The sequence below is a fragment of the Bombina bombina genome, chromosome 7 (genome assembly GCF_027579735.1).
Source record: "Bombina bombina isolate aBomBom1 chromosome 7, aBomBom1.pri, whole genome shotgun sequence".
Classification (NCBI taxonomy): domain Eukaryota; kingdom Metazoa; phylum Chordata; class Amphibia; order Anura; family Bombinatoridae; genus Bombina; species Bombina bombina.
The window spans coordinates 337,084,985-337,104,018 of NC_069505.1; the positions used below are offsets into that span (position 1 = coordinate 337,084,985).

At 37.9% G+C, this 19,034-nt stretch overlaps 1 protein-coding gene across 1 annotated transcript in view; it reads left to right on the top strand.

Annotated features, from left to right (window-relative positions):
• SYNPR (synaptoporin) overlaps positions 1 to 18,270 on the top strand; it is a 320,418-nt gene extending 302,148 nt beyond the window's left edge. Inside the window, exon 5 of the mRNA XM_053689389.1 lies at positions 17,914 to 18,270. Coding sequence (XP_053545364.1) covers positions 17,914 to 18,225 — 312 coding nt within the window. The 3' untranslated portion in view covers positions 18,226 to 18,270. The remainder of the gene's footprint in view (positions 1 to 17,913) is intronic.
• The last annotated feature ends 764 nt before the right edge of the window (positions 18,271 to 19,034 follow it).

A 19,034-nucleotide genomic window follows, 5' to 3' on the forward strand; every position in this document is an offset into this window, starting at 1 on the left:
AATTTATATAGTGCACTAATAATTATAAAAGTGAACATAGAGAAATGCGTAGTGTAACCAGATAAACCTTTATATAATATCTAGTCTTTCTTTGTCTCTGGAGTTTCCCCCTTTTATCCCTCCCCCATTAGAAAGAACAGAACAAGCCATAGTAACAACATAAAACAAAACAAAACAAAACAAGAAAAAAAAAAAAAAAAAAAAAAAAAAAAGGTTTTTATATTATATCATTGCCTCATAACAGAAATAAGGATCCTCCCTCCCACTCTCTCCCCCCCCCCCATACCATCTCACTCGGCATCCGTTGCCCATTCTTCCGGAAAGCGGCCCCCTAGGATGTTAAGCTGAACAAACTCCGAATTTCTGAAAGGTTTGACTATTTTATTTTGTTGTAAAAGAGGCAGAGATTTTACAAAAGGTTCCCATTTTTTAAAAAATACTTCTAGGTATTTATCTTGCGGGAATGGTATATTATACTGTTCTGTTATAAGTTGATTGCAGAGGGCCATTTTAAATTGGGCCATAGTAGGTGCCAAAGATGCTTTCCATGCCTTAAAAATGAGACTACGTGCTGTTAGTATAATAGTATTTATCAGACTATAGTTCTTAGTAATGCCCTGGTACTTCACCAGAAAGAAGATTTCTACTGGGGAAAAATTATGATTCAGCTTTAAAACCACCATCATCCAGAATGCAATCTTTCCCCAATATTGACCTATTTTGGGGCAGCTCCATAAACAATGGAATAGGTCCGACCCTATAGATGAGCATCTGGGGCATGGCACCTTACTTTTGTACCACTTAGAGAGGACCGCAGGTGTAAGGTATCTCTGCAGCCCAATTTTCATCTGTGATTCCCTCCACGTTGTCGGGACCCAGCTCTGCTGGATTATTTTGAAACTCCCAACAATAGTCTCCTCATCAATTTCTGGAAATAAAGTAGACCACCTAGCAATCATTTCATTAATTTGCAGATTTGAAGCTTTCTGATTTAGCACTAAATATAAGGGGGAGATAGCGTATATTCCTGCCGCATAGATGATAATCCTGGGCTGTAATTCACCCAGAGTCCATTCGTTCCCGTGTTTCCTGTTCAGTTCCCAGAGAAGATGCCTAACTTGAAGATAGGCATAGAATTCTCGCACCCCTAAAGCGAATCGTGTCGCAATTGCATGGAATGTGACTGGCTGCCCATCTGTATCTCGAATTTGACCCAGGGTCTGAAGGCCCTTTGACTCCCATTCTCTAAATATCTGATTATAAATACCAGGGCTAAACTCTGGATTGCCCACTATAGGTAAATATTGTGAGACATGAGGCGGGATTCCCACCTCTGTACACAGTCTTTGCCAGGCTACAATGACGTTCTTAAAGGTGCCTAGGTAGAATATATTAGAAGGCAGGGACGTAAGGGGACAATGCAACAGAGCCTTTAACTTAAAGGGGACTACAGCCTTAGATTCCCAAGTGAAAGATGTAATCTGATCCTTCTCAGTTAGCCAGTCTAAAGCAAATCTGGCTATAATAACCAGGTTATATGTCTGAATGTTAGGAAGTGCCAAGCCAGCTGCTAGCTTAGAATTCATAAGCTTAAGAACGGAGATCCGTGGTCTCTTGCCATTCCAAAGGAATTTGGAGCAAGCTTTATTATATATAGTAATATCTCTTTTGTGTAAAAACCACGGAATATTTTGCAATATATAGAGGAGTTTTGGAAAAATCACTGACTTAATCAGGGTCACACGAGCGGTCAGCGAAATTGGTAACCTAGTCCAGTCCTCGAGCTTTTTCTTGCATGAGTCCAGTACAGACCTATGATTTAGGCTATACCAATCTTCCGCGTTTCTAGATAAACGTAAACCCAGATAAGTAATCTGGGAAACTTCTTGAAAGGGATGCTTCACCCGTGATACTAAGTGTTTATGTATCCACATTAATTCCGATTTTGAAGTATTGATCTTAAATCCGGATATTTCCCCAAACTCTTGGGTTATCCTCTGTAGGATAGGCAACGATACTTTAAGATTAGATATAAATATGAGGAGATCATCTGCGTATTGGAGAAGCACCAGTTTCTCCCCCGCCCATGTAATCCCTTCCAGTTCTTGTCGTAATCGGATAGCTAAGGGTTCTATACTAAGATTAAACAGGAAAGGTGAAAGCGGACAACCCTGTCTAGTCCCTCTAAATAGATCAAATCGTTGTGTAGAAGTATTATTAATAATCACCGCAGAGGAGGGGGTACTATAAATCAGGCGTATGTAGTTGGTAAAAAATCCTGAAAACCCAAAACGTTCCAACGCAAAGAATAGATGATCCCAACTGACCCTATCAAAGGCCTTCTCGGCATCAACCGTAAGAATGGCCCTGTCTATATTGTCGCCAGATTCTGCAAATTTGTATTTGTTAGAGAAAGATTCGAGCAAAATCAGAAGTTTCCTCGTATTCTTTACGGGATTGCGTCCAGGCATGAAGCCGGTTTGATTCTCATGGATTAGCTCGCCCATAAAGGGTTTCAGTCGTGAGGCTATGATAGCTGCTAACAGTTTATAATCAGTGTTCAGGACCGAGATAGGTCTAAAGGAGCTGGGTTGCTCAGGGTCCTTACCCTTTTTTAGAATCAGCGAAATATTTGCAGAAGCAAAGAGAGAAGAACATCGAGTGTTCTCTGAAAAATAAAAATTGAATAACTTAGTCAATATAGGTAATACCTGTGGTTGTAGAATTCTGTAGTACTCAATAGGAAGAGCATCCGGGCCGGCAGCCTTGTTAGATTTCGCCTTCTTAATTGCCCATGATATTTCCTCCTCCGTAATGGGAGTGTTAATAATGTCTCTGGCCTCTAAAGCCAGACATGGTACTTTGATCTTGCTCCAGAATGCCTCTTTCTTATCTATATCAAGGGGATCTTGTTCATACAAAGTCTGGAAGAATTCAGAGAACACTCTTTCAATATCTGGGTGGTTCGTATATCTCTTATCTCCATGTTTGATAGCGGTGATAGCCTGTCTAGGCGAGAAGTTCGCTAATCTCGCTAAGAATTTCGCCGATCTGCCCGTGTAACCCCCGTATCTAGCTTTCAATCTAATTTCTTCCTGGGCACTAATCTGTTTCATGTGTGTGTCTCGAAGAGTCTTAGCTGTAGTGTAGGCCTCCCAAGTTTCTCTGGTATGTTTACTGACATAGGCTCTATAAGCGTTCTTAACACGATTAGCTAATTGTCTAGTCACTGAGCTACAATGTTTTGACCAGAAGCGCGTATAAGATTTAATCTCTCCGCGTAAGACGGCCTTGGAAGCTTCCCAGAATGTCTCAATTTTAACCATATAATTGCCATTATTATTTTGATAATCTGCCCACTTCGATCGTACGTGTTGCTGAAATTTTATATTATTACATAGATGTCTGGGGAAGGAAATATAATTTGATCCCGACCGCATCTGGCCAGTGTCAAGCTTTAGTACAATAACAGCGTGATCAGAGATAACTATATCTTCGATTCCAGAGATCCAATTTCGGCCAAGCATTGTTTCTGATATCAGAAAATAGTCAAGCCGGGAGAATGAACGCTGGACATGAGATACACACGTATAAGTACGATCGTCCGGGTTCTGTACCCGCCATAAATCGACCAGGCCCAGATGCGAACATAATTTCTGAAAGATGCGTACCTTCCTACCTCTGCTGATTAAAGCTCTTTTATTAGAGCTATCTAAAAGGGGGTCAGCTAGCAAGTTAAGATCTCCTGCAATAATTAGATTTAATCCAATAAATTTATGGAGCTTTACGGACAGAACTGACCAGAATGTATGGTCAATTTGATTGGGTCCGTATATGTTGCAAATTATATATCTAATATGCTTAATTTCTATTTCAAGTATTAAAAATCTCCCTTCGGGATCAGCCTCCATATTAATTATATGATAATCCAATCTCCGGTTTATCAATATTGCGACCCCCCTCTTCCTTGAAGTGAATGGAGCTGCTACCACTTCCCCTACCCACTTAGATTTAAGTTTGGGGGTTTCGGTGATATTAAGATGTAGTTCCTGTAGGAGAACTATATCGGGGTTAAATTTCCCCAAATGTTTTATTATAGCTTTTCTTTTAATTGGTGAATTAATACCCCCTACATTCCAGGATAGTAACTTAAGATTATATGCCATCAATATTATTTACATTCCATGATAGAAATTTAAGATTATATGCCATCAATATTATTCAACTTACCGGCCCCTACCCTCAGAAGGTGTTCCATAGGTTCTAAAACATAACTGGGGACCGCTGTCCGGAAGGTGACAGTCAAGACAGAAAAGGAGGCGGGGGGAGGAGGAGAGGGAAAGGGAAAGGAGAGGAGAAGAGAAAAAAGGAAAGAAAACAAAAAAAAAAAAAAAAAATTATTTTTTTTAAAAAAACCACCATTACTATAGCTAACATAGATTGCACTTATGGAAACCATATAGCCTGCCAAAAAACATCTCATGTTAGTTAACTGATTAAATTCTAAGATCAAAAAAAGCATATCTTTAATATAATTCGATACGTGATCAGGGTACCCCTGATTCCCTACAGTAAGTCTCTGCCTCCATAACATTATTAAGTGTGTGTGTATTACCATCTTTCTGTACAATTAACTTTGCGGGGTAAATCCATCTAATATCGTAGTTCTCCCTCCGTAGTCCCCCATAGAAAACAGACATGTCTCTTATTTGCACTTGTGAAAAACATATAGCCATCAAAAACATAACCCTTAATAATTAAATGTTTAAATTCTAAGATCAAAAAGCATATCCTTAATACAATTCGGTACCTGGTCATGGTATCCCTGTTTCCCTACAGAAGGTCTCTGCCTCCATAACATTATTGAGTGTGTGTGTATTACCATCTTTCTGTACTATTAGCTTTGCGGGATAAATCAGTCTGATATTGTAGTTTTCTTTCTGTAGTCTCCCATAAAAAAAAAGACATATCTCTTCTCTTAGTTAGTGTTTCAGAGGAGAAGTCTTGGAACATTAGTAGTTTATGGGGGCCTACGGAGAGAGAGCCACATTTCCTGTAATGTTTGAGATATAATAACTTGTCTTGGAAGTTCACGAACTTAAAGATTACTGGCCTGGGTCGTGCGACCTCACTGTGCTCACGCTTTTGACCTATCCTATGTACTCTCTCGATCAAAAAGGGAGCAGCAGGAGCCGGAATCTGTAAAGCCTGGGGTAGTATAATGGTGGCAAAATTCATTAAGTCTTGAAATTCAGGGGACTCAGGCAGACCGATCACTTTAAGATTATTACGTCTCGATCGGTCCTCAAGGTCCTCCACCTTGGCCTGCAAGGACGAAATGATTTTGCTATGAGTGTCCATTGTAGGATCCGTTACATTAAGTCTGTCCTCTAGATCCGAGATCCGATTCTCTATTTCCTCAAGTCTTGAGGAAAACTGCCTAACCTCTAAAGTGAGGTTTGATATCTCACTTCTGATCTCCTGCTTGATCATATCGAATTGAGGTGTAAGTAATTTGGCCACTTCAGCTGCAAATTCTGGCATATTAATGGGAAAGGGATTGGGGATACTTTTTTCCAGTGGTGAGACTATACTAGAGTCCAGATTCCTGCTGCCCCCTTTTTTGTCCCTTGCTTTAGGAGGCATATTGGAGGGTGAGCTTTTTGGATTAATGTATTTGTCCATGGACAGGACGTGACTGTAACTTGTCTGTGCTGTGACAGTTACTATCTATATAGCTTACAGATAAGGGAGACAACTCCGAATTCTCAAACAAGTACTTATAGTGCTCTAACCGGTTGTTACTAGGTGATAAATCTCATGCAGCAACCCTCTATATTATATGTGTAATACAATTGGTAAAAAAAAATATAGAAAAAAAAAAAAAAAAATAGAAAAAAAACCCCCCAATGTGTGCTCTACAAGTGATATAGTGTTTTTTTGTTTCACTTACACTCCCAAAGTTCCCTAAAAATTTAACTTTTATCTAGAATACTATGCTTTCTGAAAACTCTGTTCTCAGTTTCTAAACTCCTTCTGGTGTATGTTACAGTGTCGATTTAAACCTCATGATACAAGACTTTTAGCTATACAGATGAATATAGAATAAAAAGATATAAAAATTGTAGATAGATATTTTTTTAGTATATAGCCACCCTACAAGGAATTACCTGCCCCACATTAAATTTGCAATAATTTGTAGCTAAAGATTAATCTAAAGGGAATATCCTTCAATGCCCTAATATTTAGTACTATTAACTTAAGGATAGCATTCAGGTGAGAGAATGAATTTATCAAAGCCTGTGTGGCATACTGCCCATTTTATATCATTTATCTACCATGCGTAGAAATCAACCTCAACACTCTCTAGCACGGGTTAACTGTCAGCAAAGGAAAATCTGTAAAAATCAGCCCCTTATGTTTTTGCCTCAGATAACACCGCAAAGCAAGTTACTCATATAAGTGCTCATCTCCTTACTCTTGCTTCCAGGGGAAACAAACCCTTCTGCTTAGACCTATAATGCTCAAAATTTGACAGACCTGTGGAGGACAAGCAAGATATATTATGCACATTTAGGTGAAATATGGATCTCAGTCCTTCAAACCCCAAATTGAGTGTCATTGGCCCCAAACTCAGTCCATCACCCCCAGTTCAATATCACAGTAGCAATTTGCACAGTCCATTGAGGGTGTCAGTGCAGACAATAAATCCCACAAGTGCTAAGACTACGCACTGTACTCAGCAGGGCACCCGGACAAACATATATGATGAGCAAGCTTAAAGTACCTCTTTTTTTTTTTTTTTTCCGTCGGCAGAGAACCGATAGACAAACCTAGATGTAGTTCCTCGGGGCAGATATCTGGAGCCTCCTTGAGATCTGTACCCACTCGATCGTCATAAGATGCGAACTGCCAGAGCTAGGAGAACTCTGGCTGCACTCCAGATGAGCAAATACCTGCGCGGTAAACCAGCCTGCCCGCACTGAAGCGGGAGTCAATCATACAGCCGCCCAAGCCAATCTTCTTCGCTCCGGGAACAGCCTGCAAGGAGAAAAGAGCGCCAGCCAAGCGGTAACCAAGTCCGCTGTATGGAAACGCTTCCAGTACCTCACGATGGGGGAGGAGCTAATTCTTTGGCAGCATGCCCATCCAGGGGGCTCAGATTCGGGCTTCTTGCTACCCGCAACTCTCATCCAGGGAGAGGGACTCCGCTCACATGTTCCCAGTATTCTCTGGTGTACTCGCAATACCGGAGTCTTTCGTGGTGCAGGTCCAGGCTTGGCGGGGACAAGAAGAGCCTTCCGCTCGCATGTAGCAGCTGCTCTGCCAGGTGAGTGCTGCGGCAGCGGCTTAGTATAACCTGCCTCCAAAACGTGTTGTTTATAAAGAAACCAGTCTTTGTGCAGGTGGGCTCAAGAGGTTCTTTAGAAAACGGAGTTTGGGTAGCAGGTGCATTAAGTAGGTAGACTCGTAGCCACAGATATACAGCCCTGCAGAGCGTTAGAAATGCTTATCTGACAGCGTCTCATTCCAGTGTTTGTGGGTCCATGTAGAAATGGTGTGCACCAGCCAGCGTGCACTCCTAGGCTGCAAAACGTTAACTTCCCATGCCGGACCAAAGTCCTGTAGCCCAGACCTATACGTGGCCAAGGGCAAAAAAGGCATCTGTTGGTGGTGTATTAGGCCTCACACAGAGGTGCGTAGCTTCCACAGCACCTGCAGCTACCTGCATGCTCCGCCTCCAACAGGAAGTTCCGACCTTACTAACATTATCTAATCTGTTTCATACTCTTGGTATCACTTGTTGAAGGCGCACTACTGGTTTCTAACTAAACACATGGGTGAGCCAATGACAATCGGTATATATATATGCAGCAACCAATCAGCAGCTAGATCCTAGGTTCTCTGCTGCTCCTGAGCTTGCCTAGATAAACCTTTCAGCAAAGGATAACAAGAGAAGGAAGCAAATTAAATAATAGAAGTAAATTGGAAAGTTGTTTAAAATTGTATTCTCTATCTGAATCATGAAAGAACCATTTTGGGTTTCATGTCCCTTTAATGTTCCCACAATGAGTGTCTCTTATTTCAAATGTGACATAAAATGCTGAGAATTTAATAATATAACAAAGTAATTGTTGGTCTGTAGACAGTGTAACAATGTTACCTTATTTCATCCTGATCTCACTGCAGCGTGAATTACTCACGTGGTGGATCACGGTCCTCCGTGGAAGTCTTTTAATCAGCAAATTATTTCTTTTTGTTGACAGTGCCCTATTCTTCTAATTTTTTTTTGGTTATCTGTATTAGAGTTGCTGCAAAAAACTGCAGGTTGTGCATCCGCTGTAAGTGCCGCTGGTGGGGTGTCCTGGTTAAAGGGACACTGAACCCAAATGTTTTTATTTTGTGATTCAGAGAGAGCATGCAATTTTAAGCAACTTTCTAATTTACTCCTAATATCAATATTTCTTCGTTTTATTGCTATCTTTATTTGAAAAAGAAGGCATCTAACCTATTTTTTTTTGTTCAGAACGCTGGACAGAGCTTGTTTATTGGTGAGTGAATTTATCCAGCAATCAGCAAGAACAACCCAGGTTGTTTAACAAAAATGGGCCGGCATCTTAACTTACATTCTTGCATTTTAAATAAAGATACCAAGAGAATTAAGAAAATGTGATAATAGGAGTAAATTAGAAAGTTGCTTAAAAAAATCTGAATCACAAAAGAAAAAAAATGGGTTCAGCATCCCTTTAAGTATCTTTACTTTTTTTCCACAGAACCTCCATTTCAACCAGCTCCAATGTGAAATCCAGTCTCAGGTATTCTACGCGTTTCGGCTTGTCAGCCTTTGTCAAGATACCTAAGAACATCATTCTGCTCCTTATAAAGGCTCTTTTGGCACCTCCTATTGTATTTAACTCTTTAATTATTTTTACAAGAAAAATACATTTCAAGATTGATTATATTTGTACATCAGAAATCGGGAGTATTTATAATACAATATGGGAAAAGAATTTGAACTTATAGATTAGGCTGCCTACGCTAATTTAGACGAAATGGGAAAAAAAAAAGTCATATATATTTTATTAAAGAGTAAAAACTAAGTAGACTCATAAGAGCTCAGGAGTGTGCATGTGACTTTAGTACTCTATGGCAGCAGTATTTTTTAATATTATTTGTAGCTTTGTGAGAAAAATGCTAACACTAAAACAGTAATAACTTTTACTAGAAGCATTTTTGCCAATACATGTATATTGCAGATGTGTTTCTATTCAAAGATGTAATTAAAGGGAAAATAAACCCAATTTTTTTCTTTCATGATTCGGATAGAGCATGCAATTTTAAGCAACTTTCTAATTTACTCCTATTATCATTTTTTCTTCATTCTCTTGCTATCTTTATTTGAAAAAGAAGGCATCTAAGCTAAGGAGCCAGCCAATTTTTGTTTAGAAAGCTAGACAGCATTTGTTTATTGGTGGGTGAATTTATCCACCAATCAGCAAGAACAAACCAGGTTGTTCACCAAAAATGGGCCCGGCATCTAGACTTAGATTCTTGCTTTTCAAATAAAGATACCAAGAGACTGAAGAAAATATTATAATAGGAGTAAAGGAGAAAGTTGCTTAAAATTGCAGGCTCTATCTGAATCACAAAAGAAAAAATTTGGGTTCAGTGTCCCTTTAATCTATGTGCATTTAAATTTTGACCAGAATATTCCATTTAAGCATGGTTACAGTAATGTTTTAGCAAAAGATAAGTACCCAACAGATAAAGGAGACGCATAACAAGTAAGGGACAAATTGTGTATTATTGTAAAGTCTTAAAAGGTGACAAACAATAAATTATTATAGAAAAATACAGGTGTTTTAGTGTGGTGCTATTTGAAACCCTTGCTACATATACTTCTCTGTTCTCACAACAGAAAAAAGGTGATTTTTTTGGATAGAAAATAGTGTATATGGGCGCTAGAAGAAAGCTATAGGGTTAATTGTAATTTCAAATATTTGATGTATATCAAATGATCATAAGTGAAATGAAAATATTTGCAAAGTGTATTTGCATATTTTATTTGCCGATAAAAAATAGAAAATAATAAAAATAGATAATAATTTAAAAATGTGTTATTTGTGCTTGCATGAAACAAAATCTTCAACAAAGGATAACTATTTTTGTGCTTCCATGAAACAAAATCTTCAACAAAGAATAACTATGTTATCAAAAAATTGTTGCATGTTCAACAAAGGGTAACTATGATATCAAAAAATAGTTGAAAATAATGTGTTATTTGTGGTTTCATAAAACAAAATCTTCAACAAAGGATAACTATGTTATTTTGTGCTTGCATGAAACAAAATCTTTAACAAAGGATAACTATAAAAAGTAATAGAATTTTAAACAAAGGCTGAGTATAATACTAAAAAATAGTTGAATTAAAATGTGTTGTATGTGCTTACATGAAACAAATTCTTCAACAAAGGATATCGAAATACCAAAAAACAGTTTAATACATATTTATAACAATCTTATGATTGTGTTGTTAATACAAATTCTCTTTAAAATTTACATAATAGGACCGGTCATTTCTTTAGTTTGATTGTACTATATTCAATCAAAAAAAATATAAAAATATAAAAAATATAAAATTACAAAATATTGCAAATACACAGTCTCAAAGCGCTTGAAAAGTCTCCTTTTGAGAATTCTCCTTTTGCAAAATGGAACCACCTGTATCAGTTAAATCATTTGAATAGTAACTGAATAACAACGGTTTTAATTCAAAAGTTCAGCACTTAGAATTTTATCCTTTTTAATAGAAATTTTAAAAGTGTCCCTTTAGTATTGTGGTACTTTTAACTCTTTAAGCTTAATTCAAGTAGTAGGTGAGATGTTTTAAAATGCCTTTATAAGAGTGTACTTGGAATTCACGTTAAAAGTCCATATAAGACTTTGTATACAGCTGATAGCGGTATGCTAGCACACTACGTCCGGACTACCTTTTGCTTGATGTTGCTCTTTAGTTATATACTCCTTCCTGATAATATGAACATAGCTTCAGCACAGGTGTCTGTGGGGTCTCGTAACGTCTGCTTAGTCCACTCACCGCTTCTCCAATGTGGTCTGTTTGGTCCGTGTCACCTAATCCTAACACCAAGTCAGGAGGAATTTCAAGTGTATTGATCCATAATCTGTAAAGAAAAACCGTACTCTGTGCAGAGTTTGTGGATGAAAAAGTAGTCCCTTATAATCCGATATAATCCTTCTTCTGTATGAGATTATCTTTTATAAAGGTACACCATCAACGCGTTTCAACGATAAACGGCTTTAACGGTGAAACAAAATCAGGATAATAAAAAGGTAGAAATCAGTTTTATGTTGTTTTCGGGAGGAAACATTTTCGACTTCAGAGGTATTAAACAACAGAAACATTTTGGGTTAGTGTCAAAATAAAAAAACACTGAGAATACCGGAGCGTTGTTATCTTTCGAAAATGAGCACAAAATTGTGACCAGCACCATAATTAGCTAGTGCCACTACTGTAATCAAATCGCAAGAATAAATATTTTTTTTATCATTTTGAAAAACATAATTTATGTAAGAACTTACCTGATAAATTCATTTCTTTCATATTAGCAAGAGTCCATGAGCTAGTGACGTATGGGATATACATTCCTACCAGGAGGGGCAAAGTTTCCCAAACCTTAAAATGCCTATAAATACACCCCTCACCACACCCACAATTCAGTTTAACGAATAGCCAAGAAGTGGGGTGATAAGAAAAAAGTGCGAAAGCATATAAAATAAGGAATTGGAATAATTGTGCTTTATACAAAAAAATCATAACCACCACAAAAAAAGGGTGGGCCTCATGGACTCTTGCTAATATGAAAGAAATGAATTTATCAGGTAAGTTCTTACATAAATTATGTTTTCTTTCATGTAATTAGCAAGAGTCCATGAGCTAGTGACGTATGGGATAATGACTACCCAAGATGTGGATCTTTCCACACAAGAGTCACTAGAGAGGGAGGGATAAAATAAAGACAGCCAATTCCTGCTGAAAATAATCCACACCCAAAATAAAGTTTAACGAAAAACATAAGCAGAAGATTCAAACTGAAACCGCTGCCTGAAGTACTTTTCTACCAAAAACTGCTTCAGAAGAAGAAAATACAACAAAATGGTAGAATTTGGTAAAAGTATGCAAAGAGGACCAAGTTGCCGCTTTGCAAATCTGATCAACCGAAGCTTCATTCCTAAACGCCCAGGAAGTAGAAACTGACCTAGTAGAATGAGCTGTAATCCTATGAGGCGGAGTCTTACCCGACTCAACATAGACAAGATGAATTAAAGATTTCAACCAAGATGCCAAAGAAATGGCAGAAGTTTTCTGGCCTTTCTAAAACCGGAAAAGATAACAAATAAACTAGAAGTCTTTCGGAAATACTTAGTAGCTTCAACATAATATTTCAAAGCTCTAATAACATCCAAAGAATGCAACGATTTCTCCTTAGAATTCTTAGGATTAGGACATAATGAAGGAACCACAATGTCTCTACTAATGTTGTTAGAATTCACAACTTAGGTAAAAATTCGAAAGAAGTTCGCAACACCGCCTTATCCTGATGAAAAATCAGAAAAGGAGACTCACAAGAAAGAGCAGATAATTCAGAAACTCTTCTGGCAGAAGAGATGGCCAAAAGGAACAAAACTTTCCAAGAAAGTAATTTAATATCCAATGAATGCATAGGTTCAAATGGAGGAGCTTGAAGAGCCCCCAGAACCAAATTCAAACTCCAAGGAGGAGAAATTGACTTAATAACAGGCTTTATACGAACCAAAGCTTGTACAAAACAATGAATATCAGGAAGAATAGCAATCTTTCGTGAAAAAGAACAGAAAGAGCAGAGATTTGACCTTTCAAGGAACTTGCGGACAAACCCTTATCTAAACCATCCTGAAGAAACTGTAATATTCTCGGTATTCTAAAAGAATGCCAAGAAAAATGATGAGAAAGACACCAAGAAATATAAGTCTTCCAGACTCTATAATATATCTCTCTGGATACAGATTTACGAGCCTGTAACATAGTATTACTCACAGAGTCAGAGAAACCTCTTTGACCAAGAATCAAGCGTTCAATCTCCATACCTTTAAATTTAAGGATTTCAGATCCTGATGGAAAAAAGGACCTTGAGACAAAAGGTCTGGTCTTAACGGAAGAGTCCACGGTTGGCAAGAGGCCATTTGGACAAGATCCGCATACCAAAACCTGTGAGGCCATGCCGGAGCTACCAGCAGAACAAACGAGCATTCCTTCAGAATCTTGGAGATTACTCTTGGAAGAAGAACTAGAGGCGGAAAGATATAGGCAGGATGATACTTCCAAGGAAGTGATAATGCATCCACTGCCTCCGCCTGAGGATCCCGGGATCTGGACAGATACCTGGGAAGTTTCTTGTTTAGATGAGAAGCCATCAGATCTATTTCTGGAAGTTCCCACATTTGAACAAACTGAAGAAATACCTCTGGGTGAAGAGACCATTCGCCCGGATGCAACGTTTGGCGACTGAGATAATCCGCTTTCCAATTGTCCATACCTGGGATATGAACCGCAGAGATTAGACAGGAGCTGGATTCCGCCCAAACCAAAATTCGAGATACTTCTTTCATAGCCAGAGGACTGTGAGTCCCTCCTTGATTGATGTATGCCACAGTTGTGACATTGTCTACCTGAAAACAAATGAACAACTCTCTCTTCAGAAGAGGCCAAGACTGAAGAGCTCTGAAAATTGCACGGAGTTCCAAAATATTGATCGGAAATCTCACCTCCTGAGATTCCCAAACCCCTTGTGCCGTCAGATACCCCCACACAGCTCTCCAACCTGTAAGACTTGCATCTGTTGAGATTATAGTCCAGGTCGGAAAAACAAAGAAGCCCCCTGAACTAAACGATGGTGATCTGTCCACCATGTCAGAGAGTGTCGTAAAATCGGTTTAAAGATATTAATTGAGATATCTTTGAGTAATCCCTGCACCATTGGTTCAGCATACAGAGCTGAAGAGGTCGCATGTGAAAACGAGCAAAGGAGATCGCATCTGATGCAGCAGTCCTAAGACCCAACATTTCCATGCATAAGGCTACCAAAGGGAATGATTGTGACTGAAGGTTTTGACAAGCTGATATCAATGTTAAACTTCTCTTGTCTGACAAGGACAGAGTCATAGACACTGAATTTATCTAGAAACCTAAAAAGGTTACCCTTGTCTGAGGAATCAATGAACTGATTGGTAAATTGATCCTCCAACCATGAACTTGAAGAAACAACACAAGTCGATTCGTATGAGATTCTTCGAAAATGAGAAGACTGAGCAAGTACCAAGATATCGTCCAAATAAGGAAATACCAAAACCCTATTCTCTGATTACAGAAAGAAGGGTACCGAGAACCTTTGAAAAAAATTCTTGGAACTGAGGCTAGGCCAAACGGTAGAGCCACAAAACTGGTAATGCTTGTCTAAAAAGAGAATCTCAGACACTAAAAGTGATCTGGATGAATCGGAATATGCAGATACACATCCTGTAAATCTATTGTAGACATATAATGCCCTTGCTAAACAAAAGGCAGGATAGTCTTACAGTAACCATCTTGAATGTTGGTATCCTAACATAACGATTCAATAATGATAGATCCGGAACTGGTCTGAAGGAATTGACCTTCTTTGGTACAATGAAGAGATAAAATAAAACCCCAGCCCCTGTTCCAGAACTGGAACTGGCATAAATACTCCAGCCAACTCTAGATCTGAAACACATTTCAGAAATGCTGAGCCTTTGCTGTGTTAACTGGGACACGGGAAAGAAAAGAATCTCTTAGCAGGAGGCCTTAACTTGAAGCCAATTCTGTACCTTTCTGAAACAATGTTTCTGAAACCAGAGATTAAGAACGGAATTGATCCAAATTTCTTTGAAGAAAACGTAATCTGCCCCATACCAGCTGAGCTGAAATAAGGGCCGCACCTTCATAGGTACTTAGGAGCTGGCTATAGGTTTCTATAAGGCTTGGATATATTCCAAACTGGAAATAGTTTCCAAACTGATACCGCTCCTGAGGATGAAGGATCAGGCTTTTGTTCCTTGTTGTGAGGAAAGGAACGAAAATGATTATTTACCCTGGAAAGAAAGGGAAAGCAAAGTTGACTTAGAAGACATGTCAGCATTCCAAGTTTAATCCATAAAGATTTTCTAGCTAAAATAGCTAGAGACATATACCTGACATCAACTCTAATGATATCAAAAGATGGTATCACCAATAAAATTATTAGCATGTTATAGAATAATAATAATGCTATAAAATTATGATCTGTTACTTGTTGCGCTAAAGCTTCTAACCAAAAAGTTGAAGCTGCAGCAACATCCGCTAAAAATATAGCAGGTCTAAGAAGATTACCTGAACATAAGTAAGCTTTTCTTAGAAAGGATTCAATTTTCCTATCTAAAGGATCCTTAAATGAAGTACTATCTGCTGTAGGAATAGTAGTACATTAGCAGGAGTAGAGACAGCCCCATAACCTTAGGGATTTTTGTCCCAAAAAACTCTAATCTGTCAGATGGCACAGGATATAATTTGCTTAAACGTCTAGAAGGAGTAAATAAATTACCCAAATTATTCCATTCCCTGGAAATTACTTCAGAAATAGCATCAGGGAGATAAAACACTTCTGGAATAACTACAGGAGATTTAAAAACCTTATTTAAACGTTTACATTTAGTATCAAGAGGACCAGAATCCTCTATTTCTAATGCAAATAATACTTCTTTAAGTAAAGAACGAATAAATTCCATCTTGAACAAATACAAAGATTTATCAGCATCAACTTCTGAGACAGAGACCTCTGAACCAGAAGAACCATTATCAGTATCAGAATGATGATGTTCATTTAAAAATTCATCTGAAAAAAGAGAAGTTTTAAAAGACTTTTATGTATACTAGAAGGAGAAATAACAGACATAGCCTTCTTAATGGATTTAAAAAATAAAATCTCTTATGTTATCAGGAACACTCTGAAAATTAGATGTTGACGGAACAGCAACAGGTAATGTAACAGTACTAAAGGAAATTTTATCTGCATTAATAAGTTTGACATGACATGCAATACAAATAACAGCTGGAGAAACAGATACCAAAAGTTTATAGCAGATACACTTAGCTTGGTAGCTCCAGCACTGTGCAGTGATTTTCCTGAAGTATCTTCTGACTCAGTTGCAACGTGGAACATCTTGCAATATGAAAAAGAAAAAAAACAACATATAAAGCAAAATTGATCAAATTCCTTAAATGACCGTTTCAGGAATGGGAAAAAAATGCCAGTGAACAAGCTTCTAGCAACCAGAAGCAATAAATAATGAGACTTAAATAATGTGGAGACAAAAATGACGCCCATATTTTTTAGCGCCAAAAAAGACGCCCACATTATTTGGCGCCTAAATGCTTTTGGCGCCAAAAATGACGCCACATCCGGAATGCCGACATTTTTGGCGCAAAATAACGTCAAAAAAATGACGCAACTTCCGGCGACACGTATGACGCCGGAAACGGAAATAGAATTTTTGCGCCAAAAAAGTCCGCGCCAAGAATGACGCAATAAAATGAAGCATTTTCAGCCCCCGCGAGCCTAACAGCCCACAGGGAAAAAGTCAAATTTTAAGGTAAGAAAAAATGTTAAATTAAAATGCATTATCCCAAATATGAAACAGACTGTCTGAAAATAAGGAAAGTTGAACATTCTGAGTCAAGGCAAATAAATGTTTGAATACATATATTTAGAACTTTATAAACAAAGTGCCCAACCATAGCTTGGAGTGTCACAGAAAATAAGACTTACTTACCCCAGGACACTCATCTACATATAGCAGATAGCCAAACCAGTACTGAAACGAGAATCAGCAGAGGTAATGGTATATATAAGAGTATATCGTCGATCTGAAAAGGGAGGTAAGAGATGAATCTCTACGACCGATAACAGAGAACCTATGAAATAGACCCCGTAGAAGGAGATCACTGCATTCAAATAGGCAATACTCTCCTCACATCCCTCTGACATTCACTGCAGGCTGAGAGGAAAACCGGGCTCCAACTTGCTGCGGAGCGCATATCAACGTAGAATCTAGCACAAACTTACTTCACCACCTCCATCGGAGGCAAAGTTTGTAAAAACTGAATTGTGGGTGTGGTGAGGGGTGTATTTATAGGCATTTTAAGGTTTGGGAAACTTTGCCCCTCCTGGTAGGAATGTATATCCCATACGTCACTAGCTCATGGACTCTTGCTAATTACATGAAAGAAATGAAAATGATGGTAAATCCAAGCATTTAACAAACGCTAGGATTTACCATCACTAAAAAAAAACCCTCAAGTTTCTGTCATCAATTACTAAAACACGGGTGCTAAACTAACACTTTCTTTGCTGAAGTATATTGCTAAAATAAGCGCCTCCGGACGCCCACGACACTGCGCTCCTTTACCAATGAGGTGACGTTTCCACCTCTAGCCATGCTAGGATGTCAGTTGACATGCATGGCTATAGGTTTAGAGGTGGAAACGTCACCTATTTGAAGAATAGCGTTGTGCCGTGGGACGCTGGAGGCGCTGATTTTATTGATATACTTCAGCACAGAAAGGGTGAGTTTAGCACCCGTTTTTTTAGTAATTGATAACAGAAACTAGTGTTTATTTTTAGTGATGGTAAATCCAAGTGTTTGTTAAACGCTTAGATTTACCATCACCTTAAGACAAGACACTATTATATTGGTAAATTAGGGCCTTTGATCATTTTGTCTTCTACGTCTAATGAAAAAATATATTTGTTTTCCTTAAACATATACATGTGCAATTATATTTATTTGTTATCTGTCTAGGTCTTTGGATTCCTGAACTTCATCCTCTGGGCTGGAAATATTTGGTTTGTGTTTAAGGAGACAGGTTGGCACGCTTCTGGCCAGAGATACCCGACAGAAACAATGGAAAAGCCGTCAAGTGGTTGTAACCAATCTTTAAATCAAGGAGGATTTAATCAAGACAGCTATGGACCATCCCCTGGATATAACCAACAACAAGGGGCATTTGGCCAACAACCACCATTTGGTCAACCAAGTGGACTTGTCCCACAAAACTATAACCAGGCTCGGTATAATCAAACGGGTCCAACAGCATTTACAAATCAAATTTAAAATGCAAAAAAGGTTTCCTCTAATGAAATGCAGACAGCTAATGTTGCAAAGGCACAAACATTTTCTAAGTAAAGAATTCTGAAAGAGTAAAGGTATGGTAATACGTTGATGCTGAGATAGATATAGATATACTGTATATACTGCTCAAGGATTATACGTTTTTGATGGATTAAAGAATAATAGATCAGAGAGAATCATGTATAAAACAGTCTTTTTGAGTGTAGAAATTCTAATTGCATTTTTGAAGCCCTAAGATTCACATGAAACTATATTAGAAATGTATTTTCATTTAGCAAACAAAATTTGTATTTTCTTGCATGCTATGGCTATCTCTATGTGTTAGTGTGCATGTGTGTACTGGATAATTGTGGGTAATCACATAACTTCAATAAATTGTATTAGGCAGATTTGAATTAAACAACAGGAAATTCATTATTTAAAAAAAAATAAAAAAAATCTGTGTTAAATATTCCATTTGCCATTCATAAAATAATCTGTATTTTATTTTGCATGAACATATTTAGTTCTGCCTTGTTCCATTATGCATTTTGCTATTGTTTAAAAAAACAATTGCATGTATGGTTTAAGAACTGTGAAGAGCATATATGTATGATGTTAAATTTAAGATGTTTATAGAAAATGTCATAGAACTTAGCATAACATTTATTTATTTTAATTATGTAGCGCTACATAAATATACAAAATAATTTTATAGCTTCTAATTTGGTCCTGTATCTTGAATATGTTTGTGCTAGTTTACATTGATGTGCATGAATATGAGCTGAAAATTTTCATGGAGTATATATATA